Source organism: Heptranchias perlo, chromosome 40 (assembly GCF_035084215.1).
Source record: "Heptranchias perlo isolate sHepPer1 chromosome 40, sHepPer1.hap1, whole genome shotgun sequence".
NCBI classification, from domain to species: Eukaryota; Metazoa; Chordata; class Chondrichthyes; order Hexanchiformes; family Hexanchidae; genus Heptranchias; species Heptranchias perlo.
Genome location: NC_090364.1, coordinates 8010003 through 8030619, shown reverse-complemented (window position 1 = coordinate 8030619; position 20617 = coordinate 8010003). Strand labels below are relative to the sequence as shown.

Below are 20617 nucleotides of genomic sequence, written 5' to 3'. Positions count from 1 at the left end.
ATTTAAATTTAGCAATTGAGCTAGTATCAATTGCTGTTTGCGGAAGAGAGTTCCAAACTTCTACCACCCTTTGTGTGTAGAAATGTTTTCTAATCTCGCTCCTGAAAGGTCTGGCTCTAATTTTTAGACTGTGTCCCCTACTCTTAAAATCCCCAACCAGCGGAAATAGTTTCTCTCTATCCACCCTATCTGTTCCCATTAATATCTTATAAGCTTCGATCAGATCACCCCTTAACCTTCGAAACTCTAGAGAATACAACCCCAATTTGTGTAATCTCTCCTCGTAACTTAACCCTTGAAGTCCGGGTATCATTCTAGTAAACCTACGCTGCACTCCCTCCAAGGCCAATATGTCCTTCCGAAGGTGCGGTGCCCAGAACTGCTCACAGTACTCCAGATGCGGTCTAACCAGGGTTTTGTATAACTGCAGCATAACTTCTGCCCCCTTGTACTCTAGTCCTCTAGATATAAAGGCCAACATTCCATTTGCCTTCTTGATTATTTTCTGCACCTGTTCATGACACTTCAATGATCGATGTACCTGAACCCCTAAGTCCCTTTGGACATCCACTGTTTTTAACTTTTTACCATTTATAAAGTACCCTGTTCTATCCTTTTTTGATCCAAAGTGGATGACCTCACATTTGTCTACTTTGAATTCCATTTGCCACAATTTTGCCCATTCACCTAATCTATCAATATCGCTTTGTAATTTTATGTTTTCATCTACACTGCTTACAATGTGTGATACCTGGAGGAGGAGGGGATATAAAGAAAGATGGAGATAACGTCACAAATTCAGACAAATTCACTTTATTTGAATAATCCTTAAATAGAAATTAAAAAAAGATACTGGAGACCTTCAATGCCAAATACAAATTATCAACAAGTAACACATTCTTCTACTGAGGGGATGAACCTCAATGCGTTTACTCCGTTTTAACTGAACGTTAAATGTGAAACATTCATGCAGTGCTGCAGTTTGAGCCACTAGATGTTACCAGTGTACTCTTTTGAAGTGAGAAACTGAGGTGAAAGGCCCACAGCCGAGGACCTCGACCAAGATGTGGAGATGCCGGTGATGGACTGGGGTGGACAAATGTAAGGAGTCGCACAACACCAGGTTATAGTCCAACAGCTTTATTTGAAATCACAAGGTGAGTGACGAAGGAGCAAAGCTCCGAAAGCTTGTGATTTCAAATAAAGCTGTTGGACTATAACCTGGTGTTGTCCGACCTCTATACCAAGGTTAGGGGCAAGCCGGAGCGAAGATCAGGAAATAATTGTTAGGTGACATTAGGTTCTAAAAGCAGATCCTGAGCGGGAGGGGAGTTTAAGGGCGTACAGAGTTTCACAGTTTTGAGGTTTTAGGGAAGGAGTGAGTTAAAGTAGCAGGTGGTGTGATGATTCTTGGTTTTGACACAGTAAGGATGTAAGAGGGAGGAAGAACAAATAGTTTTTGGAGATTAGGAGGGACAAGTGAGGAAAATTGACCACAGAATGTTGGCGATGGAAATGCCAATGCTAATTAAGAATACTTTCCCTTTAATTATCTATGGAGGTGGAGGAAAGACATCAGGGAAATAGCTCCATACATTACATTTTCTTTAAGAGGAAGTAGATTTCATGATTCTGGTTTTCAGTCAGACGTGTAAATCCACAACGCAAAGAGTAACACATTAGTACAAAACAAGAATGTCTTTAATCAACGTTTAGGTAAGAAACTATGACAATAATCTTCATGCAAAAAAACCCCACATTGACCTGCTAACGTGCTGCTCCAAAACATAACATGGTTCGAATGCAGGGTAAAGCTCACTCTACACTGGCCCATCAAACAATCTCAGGCCAGATACAGCAAGGGTTCGATGCAGAGTAAAGCTCTGATAAGGTGCCTTAACTCCTTCAGAAGAGTAACATTTCCCATATCAGCCATCGTCTTGGTTCCCTGAGCAAGCCTGACAGTATTTATTTGAGGGCACTTTAATAATGTGAGACTGCCGTTATTCATTTCACTTAGCGAGGAGACTTTCATGCCTCTGGTCTAAGTTGGATTTAACTCCAGATCCCAGAAATGACAGCACAAGGTTCAAACCCAATGCACCTGCAATAACCCTAGTCTTAATTACAAGCCATGCTAACAGCTTTGATCTTCATTATTTTTTTACTGTATTTGGTTTGGAGCATGGCATAGTACCATGTGACATCACAGCTTAGGCACCCTCTTAGGCACTGTGACACCCATGGTGTCAGCCGTGGCTCAGACGGCAGCCCTCTCGCCTCTGAGTCAGAAAGTTGTGGGCTTAAGCCCCAATCCAGAGACTTGAGCACAAACTCTAGGCCGACATTCCCAGTGCAGTACTGAGGGAGTGCTGCACCGTCAGAGGTGCTGTCTTTCAGATGAGATGTTAAACCAGGGGCCCTGTCTGCCCTCTCGGGCGGATCTAACGTTCGATGATTTACATTTAAAGATGTGTCCGGCAACCAAACACAAAACATTGTATGTAAAGAAGGAAATGTGCTATTTCCTCTTTTTATATTCCAGTTCTTACTGTATTCTTCTCTCCTTATTCCTCCTTTCTACCTTCACATCCTCAGCCCAGGATGGGAGGCTGCTGTAGGCCACCAACGTATCCCCTGGCTCCGATGCCTTCCATTTGGCACCCTTGCTTTGAGCTACAGAGTTAAGTTGAATTGACACGTTGGGCAAGATTGGGTGATTCAAACCAGGGCCCCCTGAATGGAAGGTGTTGAGATACTAGGCCCTCTGAATAGGAGTCTAATACTCTACTTGTGGAGCTGCCTGAGACTGAGGACTGAACATTGGAGGTACCAAGGCCTCCAAATAAGAGTGCATCATCTAATGCAACTGGTATTTGACCATCACTGTACACACTTATCCCTATAAACCACGAGAAAACCCTTGATATAAATTTCTAGCCCCGTGACCTTTGATGTAACTAGGCAGGCCCTCTGATTGGAAGTCCAACATCTCACTACTGCAGTTGTTGGACCCTTCAAATTGGAGTCCAGTGCTCCAGTTGTACGTGTTAAGGACCATATGGAGAAGCCACTTTTACAGACACACCACCCAATATCAGGCCCCACAATAAATAGTTCAGACTCGGACCTTTGATTCGGAGACCGCCATTTGTCTATCAAGAGCTCCTCCGGTCAGTTGTGGTCTTACAGTTTTCATTGCATTGAGTAGTTCTTTCTCTGCCTCAGCTCTACCCCAGTTACGGTGTTACGTATATCAAACTGGCTGCTCAAACCTCACCCGTTGTCTCTCAGTCCGGGAGTCAGTCCGGGTGTGATTTGCCTCTTCAGATAGTGATCCGCTTCAGTCAATGTAACTGCTGCAGGAGGAATTAGACAAGATGGAGCCTGAAATCTAACCTAACACTAAACGCAAATAACACCACCACTCTGAACTAACACACATTGTCCACGGATCCCTCAGTGATAGACATACCAGATACATGCCCCCCCTATATAAAAACATAAGAAAGCATGGAACGAGAAGAGGCCATTCGCCCCATCAAGCCTGTTTCTTCCGAAGAGCACGTGCAACCTAACCTACTGTGGACACCAACCGCTTTATTTAATCTCTGGAGGGAACATACTGCACGGTTTTCTTTCCAATCCATCCCTCCACAACACACACACACACACACACACACACACAGAGTAATCATTTAAAACTCAAGAAGATCTAGCTACTTCCACTGCTCACCCATGGCCTTTCCAATTCCGCACATAACATTCCCTTGGTCCTAGAAACCATGGTGTTCCATGCAGTGTCCACACAAACCCCGCACAAACCCTTCACTATAAATAAACCCCTAGCACCATGACCCTTGACATAACCTGGATTATTTGGGACCAATGCCATCTTGGTCCTAGAAATAATTTTAGCTTGGAACTATTCTTCTAAGAAATTTGGTCCTAATTCCAGTCTACTCTTTTGTTCCCAAATTTTAAGTTTTAATTTTGGAAAAAAAATTAAGATTAGAACTTCCAATCAGCGAAGTTCACGTATGAACCCTTAACGTATTTCCAATATATTCCTGTGTGCACTATTTTTACGTAGGCGTTCATCCATTTTTGAGTGTAACTGTGCTCTGACCTTTACAGACCAGCTGTCTTTCAATCTACATTAGCACTGTTTCATCGCCATTTTAACTGATGTTTGATTAAAGAATGAGCCTGCAGTTGGGTGTGGCAATGAAAGGCTTGAGGAATATGGCGTGGGCCTGAGGAATAGGCAGTAGGCCTGACGAATATGGCGTGGGCCTGAGGAATAGGCAGTGGGCCTGACGAATATGGCGTGGGCCTGAGGAATAGGCAGTGGGCCTAAGGATTAGCCAGTGAGCCTGAGGCCAACTGCAGAGAGCGTTGTGGTCAAAGAGAGAGAGAGAGAACGCTAAAAAGGTCAAAGGTCAGTCCTTTGACCTGTTTACCCTTCCTCTTAAAGGAGCAAATCAGATCTGAACAGACCATGGGATGCATTTGTTCATTCTCATAATTAGGATTACGATTTCACCATGTTGTCAGTGTACAAAGCCACATTCCTCGTGATGTGACTGGGTTTGATGGACTTGCAATCCGTGGGACTACTGTAAGGGCATTCAAATAGAGATAATTCTGTTCTCTTTGCATGTACCGTTATGAGGCACGCACTGTAATCGAGTAGCGGCGAAGATGGCTGCCTGGGAATGGGCAAGCTCAGCCCCAGCTCCATGGTGGAATTATTCTGAACGCTGTCATTTTTGTGAATCGCGCAAGTTGAACTAATTTGTTCTTGGTCCATCCCGATGGCGGGGGAAGTAGTCTTGGCGCAGCTGCATTTCCGGTGGGGCTTTAGCGTCCGCGCAGCTCCGTTTGTGGTGGTGTCATCTTTCCCGCAACCTTTCCTGGCGTTCCCAAACAAGAGGGTGAAGGGGTTGAAAGTGCCGGCGACTAACTTGCTGCGGAAACCCAGCAGCTTTGGCACGGGACCCGTTTCCGCCGGTTGCGCGGCCCGGTAGCAGCCGAAACGCGGGGGCGAAGAGTAGGAGGACTTCACGTCCAGCGAGAAAGACCGTTTCATGCAGCTGGTGCGCGACGTTCTCTCCGGTGAGAGCCGGAGATCGGTAAGCCCGCGATGTAAGTCTGCCAGCTCTGGTTGGTCATTCCCAAAATTCCTGGGAATGCTGCCTGTGTCGTTGCCGATTCCTTTATCCAGAATGCCTGGATTTTGTCCTGGAAAGTTCTGGGTCGGGAAACGAGGGATAAATATTTCTACATCTTCATTGGACTCTTCACAAGTCTCCGGCTGGGAGGTTCCTTCTTTAAATGGGACGTTTTCAGGGTGAAGGAGGCTTTGCTTCAGGTAGGCCGAAGCCTGGATCCGTTGAATCTGGATGTTCTTTTCATACTCCACTAACTGACCCAGGAAGTTGAAGTTTGGGGATATTGAGGGCCTCCGATCTTTCACAAACCTGATCGAGACAAACGATATTATTCTACATAAGACAACTACAAAAAAAAGCATAACAACCACAAAATCAATTCAGTGTTTCTGGCCTAAGAAAGTGGTGGGGGGAATTCAGCCAGGGCTCCTACTCCTGATCTTTATCTAGTGACCCCTGTTGGTTGATGCAGCAGTGTGGATTTTGGGCGAAGGCAAAAGTAGGCTTGACTGTGACAGTCAAACAGCCTGGCAAAGTTCATTTTCACATGGGTGAGGCACTGGAGATATGTGTGACCATACCGCAGCATGAGTTAGCGTGAGGAGAGAATGACGAAAGCTCGAGGGGGGAAAAGGGCACAGAATGATGAAATGCCATTCAGCCCATCAAGCCTGCTCTTTAGGAACAAGAGTAGGCCATTCAGCCCCTCGAGCCTGCTCCGCCATTCAATTAGAATATGGCTAATTTGCACCTCAACTCCGTTCACCCGCCTTTGACCCATACACTCTTACCAAACAAAAATTTATTGATCTCAGTCTTGAAAACTCCAATTGTCCCTCAGCATCCACAGCCTTTCAGGGGAGAGAGTTCCAGATTTCTACTACTCATTGTGTGAAAAAATGCTTCCCAATTTCCCTCCATTTCTCTCTCCCCCTCTTTCTGTCTCTCCGTCTCTCTCAACACTCTCTCCCCTCTACCTCTCTCTCTCATTCCTCCTCACTGTGCGTCTCTCCATTTCTCTCACTTTTTCTCTGTCATTTCTTCACTCTATGTGTCTCCGTCCTCTTATTTTCCTGTCAGTCTATCTTTGTCCCTGTCTCTCTCTTCCTCTTACATCTTTCACTCTCCCCATCTTTCGGTCTTTCTCTCTCTCTCTCATTCCAGTCCTCTCCATTTCTCTCCTCTGAATTGCTTTGGTACAATCTCCGGTTTAGCTTTGTGCTTTAGCTGTTTTTCAGTTAAATCTTCCAGTGCAGATCTGATGCAGACTGGATTTGCTTTGTGCTCAACTCTCAGTCCTGAAGCCTTGTTCTCGTCTCTCAGGATCTACACCAGTGCTTTGCTGTGTCTCTGTCTCTTTTTCGAATCCCACAGAGCATGCTCTATCGTACCTGTACGCATCGTCCAAAGAGAGATCCATTGTCCTCATGACGTAAGCTATGGCGATTGCTGCAGACCGTGAGATCCCAGCCAAGCAGTGAACCAACACCCGACATTTCAGTGACCGCACTGTATCTGTGCAAAACAGAAAATAACGATAAGATAATCAAGAGAAAGAGCGAACCTGCATTTATATAACATCTTTCAGGTCCGCTAGACGTCCCAAAGCGCTCCACAGCCAATTAAGCACTTTGAAGCGTAGACACTCTTATAACGTAGGGAAATATGGCAGCCAATTTGCGCATAGCAAGATCCCATAGACAGCACTGAGATAAATGGCTAGTTAATCTCTTTTGGTAATGTTGGTTGAGGGAGGAATGTTGGCCAGGACACCGGGGAGAACTCTTTACTCTTCTTGGAAAGTGCCATGGGATCTTTTACATCCATCAGACCACTGGGCTGACCGGTAAAAATCTTTGACTGTAATGATGTTTCTGGTTCCTCTGACAGCCCAGTTGGTAAATAAGACTCTCGGGTGTAGTACTGGGCCCCGCAGACCAGACAGTCCCAGGTTTGATTCCCAGTCTGATCTCAGCCTACAGCAGCATTCAGAGCACTACAAAAGGAGGGGGAACATTTCCACCAGGGCTCAGCTCTGATGTCCTCCATATTTGAACAAAATGTTGACACTCACTGTCCAGGACCATACATGAAGAACAGGAGGGCAGCTGGGTACCTGTGAATTGTTACCCCAAAAAGGGTCAGCTCCTTGAGGTGGGGAGGGGGGGGCGGTGGGCAGAACAACAGCCACAACTTGCATTTATATAGCGCCTAGTAAAACGTCCCAAGGTGCTTCAAATGGGCATTATCGGACAAAATTTGATACTGAGCCTCATAAGGAGATATTAGGACAGATGAGCAAAAGTTTGGTCAAAGAGGTAGGTTTTAAGGAACGTCTTAAAGGAGGAGAGAGAGGTAGAGAGGTGGGGGAGGTGTTTAGGGATGGAATTCCAGAGCTTAGGACCTAGACAGCTGAAGGGACAGCCACCAATGGTGGGGCGAAGGAAATCGGGATGCACAAGAGGCCAGAATTGAAGGAGCACAGAGATCTCGGAGGGTTACAGGGCTGGAGGAGGTTACAGAGATAGGGAGGGGCGAGGCCATGGAGGGATTTGAACACAAGGATAAAAAATTTTACTTCGAGGCTTTGCCGGACCAGGAGCCAATGTAGGTCAGCGAGAGGTGATGAGTGAACGGGACTTGGTGCAAGTTAGGAATACGGGCAGCAGAGAACAGGGAAGAAAACTGTGGTTTATGATATTTGCTGATGCCAGGACGGATTACTGAACGTAAACGTCCTGTGTCTATGTCTCTTAGTCTACATTTCACTCACTGACTGTGGTGGCAACTCCATACCTATGAATTCCACAGACTTGTTCAGCCAAGGTAAGAGACTCTCGCAGTAGCTGTCATTGACGGGGATCCGCAGGAAATGGCTGTCGGGGATGAACGTGGGTTTCAGGCAATTGCTGCTCACATTCAGGATGTGTGTGATCCTGTTCTGAATCATCAAATCCTGCAAGAGAAAATCCCGCAGCTATTAAAAGCTATTCTCCATCCTGCGCACTCTGCTTCCTCCTCGCATCGCCACTGTGATGAAATCAAGATGTTTTTGCACCGTCTCCTGCTCGAACCTATCCTTTCCCCAGGAGCTCAAAACTGTGGAGCTCCTCAACTCTCTCAGTCTCACCGTCCTCCACCAAGCCACAGGCTTTTAAAACCCAAGCTTGTCGTCACCTGAGCACCACCTCTTTATCAAAAATATAAAAAAGAGACTACGGGTTAGGAAGAGGCAAATCAGTCCCTTTGAGCCCATTCTGTCCACTGCTGCACTGTCTTGGTCTCCACCCACCTCAATCCAAAAATTCCTGTGGAAGCAACTTAAACCAGGAGAAGAAGTCTTCCGTCAACTATTCGTGTCATGTACTGAATAACATTCAGCAATTGTTCTATGAACTACTTAATCATCTATGCCCAAGTCTATCCTTATAACTTTCAATCCCATTACTTGCCAGATAATCGTTTAATCTTTTCTTAAAGCTCTGAGGGAAATTCATTCCACACATCAACGACTGTTGGAATAATGCACGAGGTTCGACAATCTGGAATGTCCTCCAGCCTCACAATCACAATTGAAGGTGCCTCTGCATTCCACTTCACTCCCCATCTTTAAAAGCCTCCTCAACGCCTAATGCCTTCAACAGACCCTGTACGATCTGCCCCATCATGGAGTCTACTGCAACAATTTAATCTCCTCAGCGAACGTTCTCTAGGACTTACTCCTTTAATCCCCAAGCGTAAAGCTCCAGAGTATTCATTCACCTTCAACATCTTCATTACTTAACTTCAATCCCATTCCCAACTGGAGGTAGGATATCTGTGGGGTTCTCCAACCAATCTCCCACAGTAACTTCAGCAGAAGATTGTCAGAATTGGCCGTTTATGCCCCTTCTCCAAAAATTCCACCAATCTTCCCCCTAGTTTCCGGCGGGAGGACCCCAGGGAAGTTCTACTCCCAGATACTTTATTTTGAAGGGGACTTTCTCCTTGTCTCTGGTCTCACTTGAAGCAGGTGCATTGTGAGCCCGTGTCCTCTATTTTCTGCACTTTACAAACCTTATTTAGAACGTCATTCTGGGAGCCCAGGTAGAAATACGGAAGGATCTGGGTGGGCCCCACATCGCAGGTGGAGAGGCAGGGCTGCGAGATGCTGTTGGATAGGAAGCCGTGTGACTTCCCTTCACACAAGCTCGGAAAGCACGAGGAAAACTCCACAAAGCCCCCTATAAAGAGAAAAGGATTACGGAGTTATTGCAAAGGCGGGGTGGAGCCAGAAGGGTAGGATAAGGTCATTTCCTGCTTCCAAAGCTCTTCAACAAGCCCCCCCCCCCATTAAAACCAATGCCCCCAAAACCAGAAAGCAAGAGCCAAAACTACTTTGTAACTCTCCACCCCAAAGCATGCTGTTGCGGTTTCTACTTCCCAGAATGTTCCCCCCACCCCAAAAAAGGTGTTGGCTCCTTGCTGGGGTACAGTTCAACGGGTGCAACGCTGTTCTGCAGCACCCCCAGGTGTCCATTCTTCTTGTCTGAGCCTAGACAGCAAGTGTCCGGAGGCTATTCCACCATGGTGGGTATCACAGCTGAGCCCGACCCGGGCGTCCACACACAAGCACTTTCCGGCAGGGAGTCACTAAACAAAGATCAGGAGAGAGAATCCTGGCTGTTTTTTTTTTCTCCTCTAGCCCAGGGGCACTGAGAACAATTGGGAAAGCTTGTTATAAAACGGACGTTAAAGTTTATCATACCGGGGGGGGGGGGTAGCAGTAAGGGGGCACTACAGTCGGGTTTAACACCCCTGGGCCACAGTGGGGAAGAAATTCAATCATAGTCCCACCACCTGATCACCATCCAGCGATCACTGCTGGAAAATATATGTGTTTAGACGTTGAGTGGAGGCAGGCAACGAAACCTGGTCGTGAAGCTCTCCATGCCCAAATAGCCTGCTGATACTCAACCTTTGGACACCCGGAGAATGGCCAAGATATTGTGGACATGACTGGCACTTTTGGACTTGTAGCCGAGTGAGAGTCAGTGCCTTCAGGAGAGGAAGAGAGAACAATCGAAGGGGAAAGAAATAAAGAACACAAAAGATCATAGTCTGTGATTGTTAATGTTTAATGTTAATATAAAAGATACCAGAGAGACTTTCCCTTTAAATCGTACCCTGTACCTTTAAGAAAATATACATTGCTGAACTGTTTCTCCAGTTTTCTCAGGAGGATGGCGATGATCTCATTGGCTGGAGGACCTTGTGCGTCCTGTGTTTCTTGGTCGTATAACACCAGCTCCTTTGCCTCTAGACTCTCCATCTGAGGAACACAATGAATCAGGGGAGATACTTAATGGGGCTCAAACTCAAGTTTTCCCCTTTTTTTTCTATTAACTGATTCCCTCTTTCCCAACTTAGTCACTGCTCCAGCCCACTCCCATTGGGGTTGCCAACTCTGGTTGGACATAGTCCTGGAGGTGTCATCACATGACTTCCTGCCTCCAACCGCCCCGCCCCCATTCTCCCGCCATTGGACGCCCAAGACACCCATACTTGCGACACGCCGCCTTCCTGCACCAATCGGAAAGCGAATAGACTCTTCGTTACCCGATTGGATAATTCTTGACTGTCAGTCAAACAGACTTATTCTCCATGTCTGGTATGTTTACAACTAATAAACAAAAGTGTTCAAAAAAATTTTTTTAAAACACAATTTTTAATGGCCCTAGGATTTTTCCCCCAGGTATTGCTCGCGGCAGTATCCTGGAGATTAATCTTTAACTCCTGGAGGCTCCAGTGCAATCCTAGAGGGCTGGCAACCCTGCCTCCCATACCTGTGTGTCCTCCACAGTTGGGAACTGCAGACTGATCTGGTTGGAGAATGTGACTATTAATTTTGCCAGTGGGGTTTCTCACTGGGGCTGCTGTAAGTAACACTGTGTCATGGGATGGTTCTGGCCCTTTCTCCACCTCCATCTAATTCAATGAAAGAAATGTGAACAGGGTGGCAGGCTATGGGCTGGTAGGACACAGTTTAATACCTGCATTACATCACAAGGCAAGTCCCCAATCTCAACCGTTCCTTTCGAGGGGGAGTGGCAGAGGGAGATGTTAAACCGAGGCCCCGTCTCCCCTCTCAGGTGGATGTAAAAGTTGCTTTTCAAAGAGCAACACCCAGTGTCCTGGTCAACATTTATCCCTCAACCAGCAACACCAAAAAAATCCAGACTATCTGGTCATTGTCGCATTTCTGGTTGTGGGATCTTGCTGTGTGCAAATTGGCTGCCGCGTTTTCCAACATTACAACAGTGACTACACTTCAAAAGTACGTCATTGGCTATGAAGCACTTTGGGACATCAAAGAAGGCTTTCTTGTCAGCCTTGGCTCAGTGGGTAGCACTCTCGCCTCTGAGTCAGAAGGTCATGGGTTCAAGTCCCACTCCAGAGACTTGAGCACAGAATCTAGGCTGACACTCCCAGTGCAGTACTGAGGGAGCGCTGCACTGTCAGAGGTGCCGTCTTTCAGATGAGACATTAAACCAAGGCCCCGTCTGCGCTCTCAGGTGGACGTAAAAGATCCCATGGCACAATTTTGAAGAAGAGCAGGGGAGTTCTCCCCGGTGTCCTGGCCAATATTTATCCCTCAACCAACATCATTAAAACTGATTAGCAGGTCATTGTCACATTGCTGTTTGTGGGATCTTGCTGTGCACAAATTGGATGCTGCGTTTACCTACATTACAACAGTGACTACACTTCAAAAGTACATCATTAGCTTAAAGCGCTTTGGGATGTTGTGAGGTCATGAAAGGTGCTATATAAATGCAAAGTCTTTCTTTCCTTCAACAGACTATGTACAATTACTCCTACCGTGACCTGCATCCACCCATTTAACCGCATCCTCTAGTAAGAGGCAAGAAGAAAGAGAGAGAAAAAAATAGGAGAGAGGGAGAAAAGAACAGAACAAACCGTTACTGTCGGGCTAGGCTGCAGGAGTTCAGCGAGTGATGCTCTATCATTTGTGATCTTCGAGGTGCAGACGTTGACGGCACTGAACACGTGCAGAATGCTGTAGTCAGCAACAGGGCGGCAGTCAATGACCAGCACTTTTTCCGTCTGGCCCTGCAACATGGCCGCCAGCCTCTCGGCCTTGATGGCTTTCACCGGCTTCTTGTCTCCTGCCATTAGATTCTGGAGAAGAAAAGAAAAATCAAAGTTTTATTCATTTTTTAACCCCCTCGAATTTTCCCCCTCATCCTCTCCTGAAAAGATCTTGACTCTTGCTGGGGTGCAGTTCTATTCATCACGTGCGGGTCTAGACAATGAGGGTTGGTGGGCTATTTGACTGTGTAAGCTCAACCCTGTCCTCATTGGACCTCCACACAAGCACAATGACTGAGATAGGGGCTCCCTCTGCCATCGCTAACCAGCGACCCCTACTGGAAAGTGTGCATAAATGCCTGCTGCAGCTAAGTGGATGGAACCGGATGTGTCATGGCTGTGTGGTTGCCATGTGTGTGCCCTTCTTCCTGTCTGGTTTAGGGTCAAGGCTCAAAAGCACTGGACGAGCTAACCACCCTGCATTTTATGTCAATTCTCCTCTTGGAGATTCAGTGGCTCTCCTGCACAAGGTAATGCTGTGTAAGGAGGCAGTCAGGTTGTTACGCTGCTGACTAGGGAACAACGCACCCTGGCCAGCTGTGATGGTGGCACCGCTGGCTTTTGATTGACAGCCCACTCTTACATCTGGGACATGCCCAGCGTTGCTAACACCAGCAGTTCTCAGAGGGAGTCCCAAAAACAGCCCCCATGTGAATATCTCAAGGTGATGTCAATGTGGAGTGAAGGGATTAAGTCCCACATGGATACCTTGCTGAGTCTTCCTTTGAGAATCACAACTGCTGACAACACTGCACACTGAGAAAGCCCTGCTCTGCCGCTCTGGGCAGAGTAGATTATGATGTTGTTATCTGTTGCTTTCCGCAAAAAATAAGTGAAAATATTCAACGTATAATATACTCCAACCTGTGTATTATTCTGCGTATAAAATACTCCAACCTGTGTAGTATTCTGCGTATAAAATACTCCAACCTGTGTAGTATTCTGCGTATAAAATACTCCAACCTGTGTATTATTCTGCGTATAAAATACTCCAACCTGTGTATTATTCTGCGTATAAAATACTCCAACCTGTGTAGTATTCTGCGTATAAAATACTCCAACCTGTGTATTATTCTGCGTATAAAATACTCCAACCTGTGTATTATTCTGCATATAATATACTCCAAACTGTGTATTATTCTGCGTATAATATACTCCAACCTGTGTATTATTCTGCGTATAATATACTCCAAACTGTGTATTATTCTGCGTATAATATACTCCAAACTGTGTATTATTCTGCGTATAATATACTCCAAACTGTGTATTATTCTGCGTATAATATACTCCAACCTGTGTATTATTCTACATATAATATTCTCTAACCTGTGCATTATTCTGTGTATAATATACTTTAACCAGTGTACTATTCTACATATAATATACTCCTGTGTATCACTCTGAATAAGATACTCCAACCTGTGCATTATTCTGCGTATAATATACTCCAACTTGTGTATTGTTCTGTGTATAATATACTCCAACCTGCGTATTGTTCTGTGCATAATATACTCCAAGCTGTGTATTATTCTGCCTACAATATACTCTATTATTTTGTGTGCAATGATTATGCACGGGCTGGATTGTGTTATACTCCAGGAATGGACTTCTGGCTCCCTACCCATGGTGCCTCTCTGCTGTCCGCCTCCCACTTCTCTCCACAAGAATCTCCGCAGAGACTTGGATTCTCCTTGCTGCCAATTTCTGTCCAGAATAAACATTTTTAAAATGTTCTTTTTTAATAAATCTAGTGACGATGAATAAGAGACTGGGTTGGATTTTTACAAATCAGAAATTTCAGCACAGAAGGAGGCCATTCTGCCCATCACGCCTGTGCAGGTGCTAGTTTCACATCAAGGCGATCTACTTTAATCTCATTTCCCTCCTCTTTCCCCACACCTTTTAATATTTTTTCTCTCCAGGTGTTTCTCTATTTCCCTCTTGAAAGCTGTGATTGATGGCTTCAATAGTCCTTATGCTCACCTGGTCCATATTGATAAGAAGAACTTGCAATTATAAAGCACCTTTCATGATCTCAGGATGTCCCAAAGCACTTAACAACCAATTAAGCATTTCTGAAGTGTAGTCACTGTTGTAATGTAGGAAACGCGACAGCCAATTTGCGCACAGCAAGATCCCACAAACAGCAATGAGATAATTGACCAGATCATTTGTTTTCGTGATGTTGTTTGAAGGATAAATATTGGTCGAGACACCGGGGAGAGCTCCCCTGCTCTTCTTCAAATAATGCCGTGGGATCTTTAACGCCGACCTGAGAGGGCAGACGGGGCCTCGGTTTAATGTCTCATACGAAAGACGGCACCTCCGACAGTGCAGCACTCCCTCAGTACTGCACTGGAGTGTCAGCCTAGATTATGTGCTCAAAAATGTCTGATTTCCCCCTTACTTTTTAGTACTAATTCTAAATTTATGCGACCTTGCAACCCATTCACTATTTACCCTCTTGAACCTGTTCGACTCCAGTGAATTCTGTCCTTGTTTCTCAGGTCTGGCATCTTAACTATATTCTGCCATCCTTGATATCATCCCAGTGAATCTAAGTTGTACCTTTACCACATCCTTTGTACAATGGGGTCTTCAAATCAGCTCACAGTATTCCAACTGTGATCTAATATCTTGTGCAGATACACCATCGCCTGGTTGCTTTTGTATTCAGTGACCCCCTATAAATAAAAGCTAGAACCCCACTACTTGTTAGTAGATTTTTCTACCTGTAGTCCTGCATTTGAAGATTTAAAGTTATTGCTTTTATATTGTATCCTGGATCCCATCTTAGCTCCACCGGCAGAGAAAAATCCTAAAACAGACTTTCTAAAATCCAGCACTCACCTATAGCCCCAAAGCACCTGAGAAATGTATAGGTAAAATGCACTGTTTCATCAAATCGATTAAATAGATAAAACACGGAGACTGCAGATCCTGTGCAGAAAAACTAATAAACTTAAGTTTTAGGATTTATGACTGAAATTTTTTTTTTAAAAAAAAGTTGCCATGACAACCAGCTAATCCCTAATACAATATATTAAAATCAGCGGATGTCACAGTCTTTGCAAAATGCGTGCCTCATTCTCACACTGATAGAATTCGCTTGCACCTCACCTAGTTTGCATGCAATGCCTAAAATTTAATTTCCAGCTTCATGCCACAATAAAATAAACTAGGGGCAAAAGAATATTCTTAGATCAAAGCAAACGAAGCCCATTGTTGTTAATGTATTTACACGCGTGTCATCACAACACAGGCGATTTTTTTAAAAAAAAGACCTTTTGGAAAGATAAACTCACCTTTTTTTTTCCCCCCCCCTTCTGTGTTGTTTCTGGGTTAAAATGTTTTTTGCTGTCGGCGGCAGCTGCTTTGATGTGTATCCCCGGCGGTGTTTGCAAGGTGAGAGTGGGTCCCTGCACCCTAGATGCAGGATGCACCCTCTCCCTCTCCCTCTCACCCTCTCTCTGTGTAACTCACACTAGCGTGAAACAGCCTGAAACTCACCCCCCTCTCCCCATCACAATGAGGTAATGCGGTTAAAAATAGCCCAGGTACAGCAAAGATGTCATCTCCGACCAATCACAAGCTTTCCCCTTGTGTTGTTTTTTTTATATAACTGATGTCAGGGTTTTTTTTTGTGTCGAATCCACTGTCTCTGGGATATCCACAGAGGCATGGATTTAAAACACAGTCCATCTGAAGGGCAGATGCGTGTAAAATTAAAGAACTCAAGGGAAGATATATCCATTTGTCTGTGCCATTTATTTAATATCAATCTTTCTGCCAGTTGGCTGGAGGTTGATCTATTTATCAATCCTTTTTCTGAATTATGAAAGGCCGTTCTCGTGTCTCATTGTCCCTGTTTACAAATTATCCGCTAAACATCGTTTAGATAGTGATAACAGTCTCATGCTGCAGGTCGTTTATACAGCGTCTTTCACAACCTCAGGGCGTCCCAAAGCGCATTACAGCCAATGATGTACGTTTTGAAGGTATTAAGGGATGTGGGCCAAAGGCAGGTATATGGAGCTAGATCACAGATCAGCCATGATCTTATCGAATGGCGGAGCAGGCACGAGGGGCTGAATGGCCTACTCCTGTTCCTATGTTCGTTCCTAAGTGTGGTCAGCAGGGAAACGCAGCAGCCGATTTGCGCACAGCAAGATCCCACAAACCGCAGTGAGATAAATGAGCAGATAATATGTTTTAGTGATGTTGGCCGGGACTCCCCCTACTCTTCTTTGAATAGTGCCCTGAGATCTTTTACAGTCCATCTGAGAGAGCAGACGGGGCCTCGGTTTAACGTCTCATCAGGAAGACGGCACCTCCGACAGGGCAGCACTCCCTCAGCGTTGCACTGGGAGTGTCGGCCTAGATTATGTGCTCAAGTCCCTGGAGTTGGGGCCGCACTTCGAAAATACTTCATTGGCTTTGAAGCGTTGTGAAAGGCGCTCTGTAAAGTTCTCTCTTTCTTTCTTATCAAAGTCAGAAAAAGCAGCAGGAAATGACTGACTTTCTTTCTGTTTTCTATCCTTTTGACATCTGAAATATGACGTGAAAAGGAAGCATTTGCAGGGGTTACGGGGGGTGGGGGCGAAGAGCAGGGGCGTGGAACTAATTGGACAGTTCGTTCAAAGAGCCGGCACGGGCGCAATGGGCCGAATGGCCTCCTTCTGTGCTGTATGATTCCATGACCTCTGTCTGGGTCAGACACCGTGTCCTCACCGACCTTCAGGTGTGAGGCCGGCCCCGGGTTCTAGCAGTCCCCTCCAGTATGGGTGACGAGGGGAGTCTGATACCGCTCTCACCGGGTGACCGCGTGTTGCAGGAGGCAGTCAGGAGTGAGAGCCCTGGCTGCTTCCTCCCCTCCGCCCCCACCCCCACCACGCTCCCGCCCCACTCCCTGGCCTAGGTGCTGAGGTCAACAGGAGCACCTGTTGCCCAGGCCAAGGTCAGTTAACATGGCAAACTAAGACCTATGGGGGGGGAGGGGGGGCAATTTTAACTTAACCCGCCCGTCAGGCGGGTTAAGGCCGGGAGTAAAACCAGCATTCCACTCGATCCCATGGCATTCCCATCCAGCCAGTTAGGTTAAAATTGGCCCCCATAGTCTGTGTGGCTTTATTACAACAGAGTGGTGCCTTGACCCGATGGGCCTTCAGTGCAATGTTTAGGGACTGATTTCTTTCTTGTTGTTTCGTAATTTACTAGGAAAGGTATCCCGGTAATACTTCACACATCTCATCTCCCCCGAGGTCCCATCTCGTGCGGTGTTGCAAAGAAAACAGAAAAACTAAAACTAGGTCATTAAATAAATCACCAGCTCGCAATTAACATTCTGCAGCAAACACACCGAGTGATGTCAGATCCCACAGGGTGTTTATACCCAGCAGGGCGGATTATAAACCATGGCAAAATATGGAGACTCCCCCCCAGCGAGACTGGGGAGGTGGCACCGTGCTGGGATTGGAGAGACAAGGCACTGTGCTGGGATTGGAGAGACAAGGCACTGTGCTGGGATTGGAGAGACAAGGCACTGTGCTGGGATTGGAGAGACAAGGCACCGTGCTGGGATTGGAGAGACAAGGCACCGCGCTGGGATTGGAGAGACAAGGCACCGTGCTGGGATTGGAGAGACAAGGCACTGTGCTGGGATTGGGGAGACAAGGCACCGTGCTGGGATTGGAGAGACAAGGCACTGTGCTGGGATTGGAGAGACAAGGCACAGTGCTGGGATTGGAGACACAAGGCACCGTGCTGGGATTGGAGAGACAAGGCACTGTGCTGGGATTGGAGAGACAAGGCACTGTGCTGGGATTGGAGAGACAAGGCACCGTGCTGGGATTGGAGAGACAAGGCACTGTGCTGGGATTGGAGAGACTAGGCACTGTGCTGGGATTGGAGAGACAAGGCACTGTGCTGGGATTGGAGAGACAAGGCACTGTGCTGGGATTGGAGAGACAAGGCACTGTGCTGGGATTGGAGAGACAAGGCACTGTGCTGGGATTGGAGAGACAAGGCACTGTGCTGGGATTGGAGAGACAAGGCACTGTGCTGGGATTGGAGAGACAAGGCACTGTGCTGGGATTGGAGAGACAGGGCACTGTGCTGGGATTGGAGAGACTAGGCACTGTGCTGGGATTGGAGAGACAAGGCACTGTGCTGGGATTGGAGAGACAAGGCACTGTGCTGGGATTGGAGAGACAAGGCACTGTGCTGGGATTGAGAGACAAGGCACTGTGCTGGGATTGGAGAAACAAGGCACTGTGCTGGGATTGGAGAGACGAGGCACTGTGCTGGGATTGGAGAGACAAGGCACTGTGCTGGGATTGGAGAGACAAGGCACTGTGCTGGGATTGGAGAAACAAGGCACTGTGCTGGGATTGGAGAGACAAGGCACTGTGCTGGGATTGGAGAGACAAGGCACCGTGCTGGGATTGGAGAGACAAGGCCCTTTGCTGGGATTGGAGAGACAAGGCACTGTGCTGGGATTGGAGAGACAAGGCACTGTGCTGGGATTGGAGAGACAAGGCACCGTGCTGGGATTGGAGAGACAAGGCACCGTGCTGGGATTGGAGAGACAAGGCACTGTGCTGGGATTGGAGAGACTAGGCACTGTGCTGGGATTGGAGAGACAAGGCACTGTGCTGGGATTGGAGAGACAAGGCACTGTGCTGGGATTGGAGAGACAAGGCACTGTGCTGGGATTGGAGAGATTAGGCACTGTGCTGGGATTGGAGAGACAAGGCACTGTGCTGGGATTGGAGAGACAAGGCACCGTGCTGGGATTGGAGAAACAAGGCACTGTGCTGGGATTGGAGAGACAAGGCACTGTGCTGGGATTGGAGAGACAAGACACTGTGCTGGGATTGGAGAGACTAGGCACTGTGCTGGGATTGGAGAGACAAGGCACTGTGCTGGGATTGGAGAGACAAGGCACTGTGCTGGGATTGGAGAGACCAGGCACTGTGCTGGGATTGGAGAGACTAGGCACTGTGCTGGGATTGGAGAGACAAGGCACTGTGCTGGGATTGGAGAGACAAGGCACTGTGCTGGGATTGGAGAGACAAGGCACTGTGCTGGGATTGGAGAGACAAGGCACTGTGCAGTGTTTGGAGAGACTAGGCACTGTGCTGGGATTGGAAAGACTAGGCACTGTGCTGGGATTTGAGAGACTAGGCACCGTGCAGGGCTTGGAGAGACCAGGCATCGTGCTGGGATTGGAGAGAGAAGGCACTGTGCTGGGATTGGAGAGACAAGGCACTGTGCAGTGTTTGGAGAGACTAGGCACCGTGCTGGGATCGGAGAGACAAGGCACTGTGCTGGGATTGGAAGACTCGGCACCGTGCTGGGATCGGAGAGACAAGGCACTGTGCTGGGATTGAGAGACTAGGCACCGTGCTGGGATTGAGAGACTAGGCACCGTGCTGGGATCGGAGAGACAAGGCACTGTGCCGGGATTGAGAGACAAGGCACTGTGCTGGGATTGAGAGACAAGGCACTGTGCCGGGATTGAGAGACAAGGCACTGTGCTGGGATTGAGAGACAAGGAACTGTGCTGGGATTGAGAGACAAGGCACTGTGCTGGGATTGGAGAGACAAGGCACTGTGCCGGGATTGAGAGACAAGGCACTGTGCCGGGATTGGAGAGACAAGGCACTGTGCTGGGATTGGAGAGACAAGGCACTGTGCTGGGATTGGAGAGACAAGGCACTGTGCTGGGATTGGAGAGACTAGGCACTGTGCTGGGATTGGAGAGACTCGGCACTGTGCTGAGATTGGAGAGACAAGGCACTGTGCTGGGATTGGAGAGACAAGGCACTGTGCTGGGATTGGAGAGACAAGGCACTGTGCTGGGATTGAGAGACAAGGCACTGTGCTGGGATTGGAGAGACAAGGCACTGTGCTGGGATTGGAGAGACAAGGCACTGTGCTGGGATTGGAGAGACAAGGCACTGTGCTGGGATTGGAGAGACAAGGCACTGTGCTGGGATTGGAGAGACAAGGCACTGTGCTGGGATTGGAGAGACAAGGCACTGTGCTGGGATTGGAGAGACAAGGCACTGTGCTGGGATTGGAGAGACAAGGCACTGTGCTGGGATTGGAGAGACAAGGCACTGTGCTGGGATTGGAGAGACAAGGCACTGTGCTGGGATTGGAGAGACAAGGCACTGTGCTGGGATTGGAGAGACTAGGCACTGTGCTGGGATTGGAGAGACTAGGCACTGTGCTGGGATTGGAGAGACAAGGCACTGTGCTGGGATTGGAGAGACTAGGCACCGTGC

The 20617-nt window shown here is 47.3% G+C and overlaps 1 protein-coding gene across 1 annotated transcript; it reads right to left on the bottom strand.

Moving 5' to 3' along the window:
- Nucleotides 1-833: 833 nt before the first annotated feature.
- On the bottom strand, nt 834-15784 carry LOC137305356 (dual specificity protein phosphatase 8-like). Its single transcript, XM_067974193.1, has 7 exons — nt 15632-15784; nt 12135-12356; nt 10347-10485; nt 9231-9397; nt 7971-8130; nt 6566-6689; nt 834-5483 (listed from the first exon to the last, which is right to left on the bottom strand). The coding sequence occupies exons 2-7, from the start codon at nt 12348-12350 to the stop codon at nt 4535-4537; spliced, it is 1755 nt and encodes a 584-aa protein (XP_067830294.1). The 5' UTR covers nt 12351-12356; nt 15632-15784; the 3' UTR covers nt 834-4534.
- Nucleotides 15785-20617: the final 4833 nt, after the last annotated feature.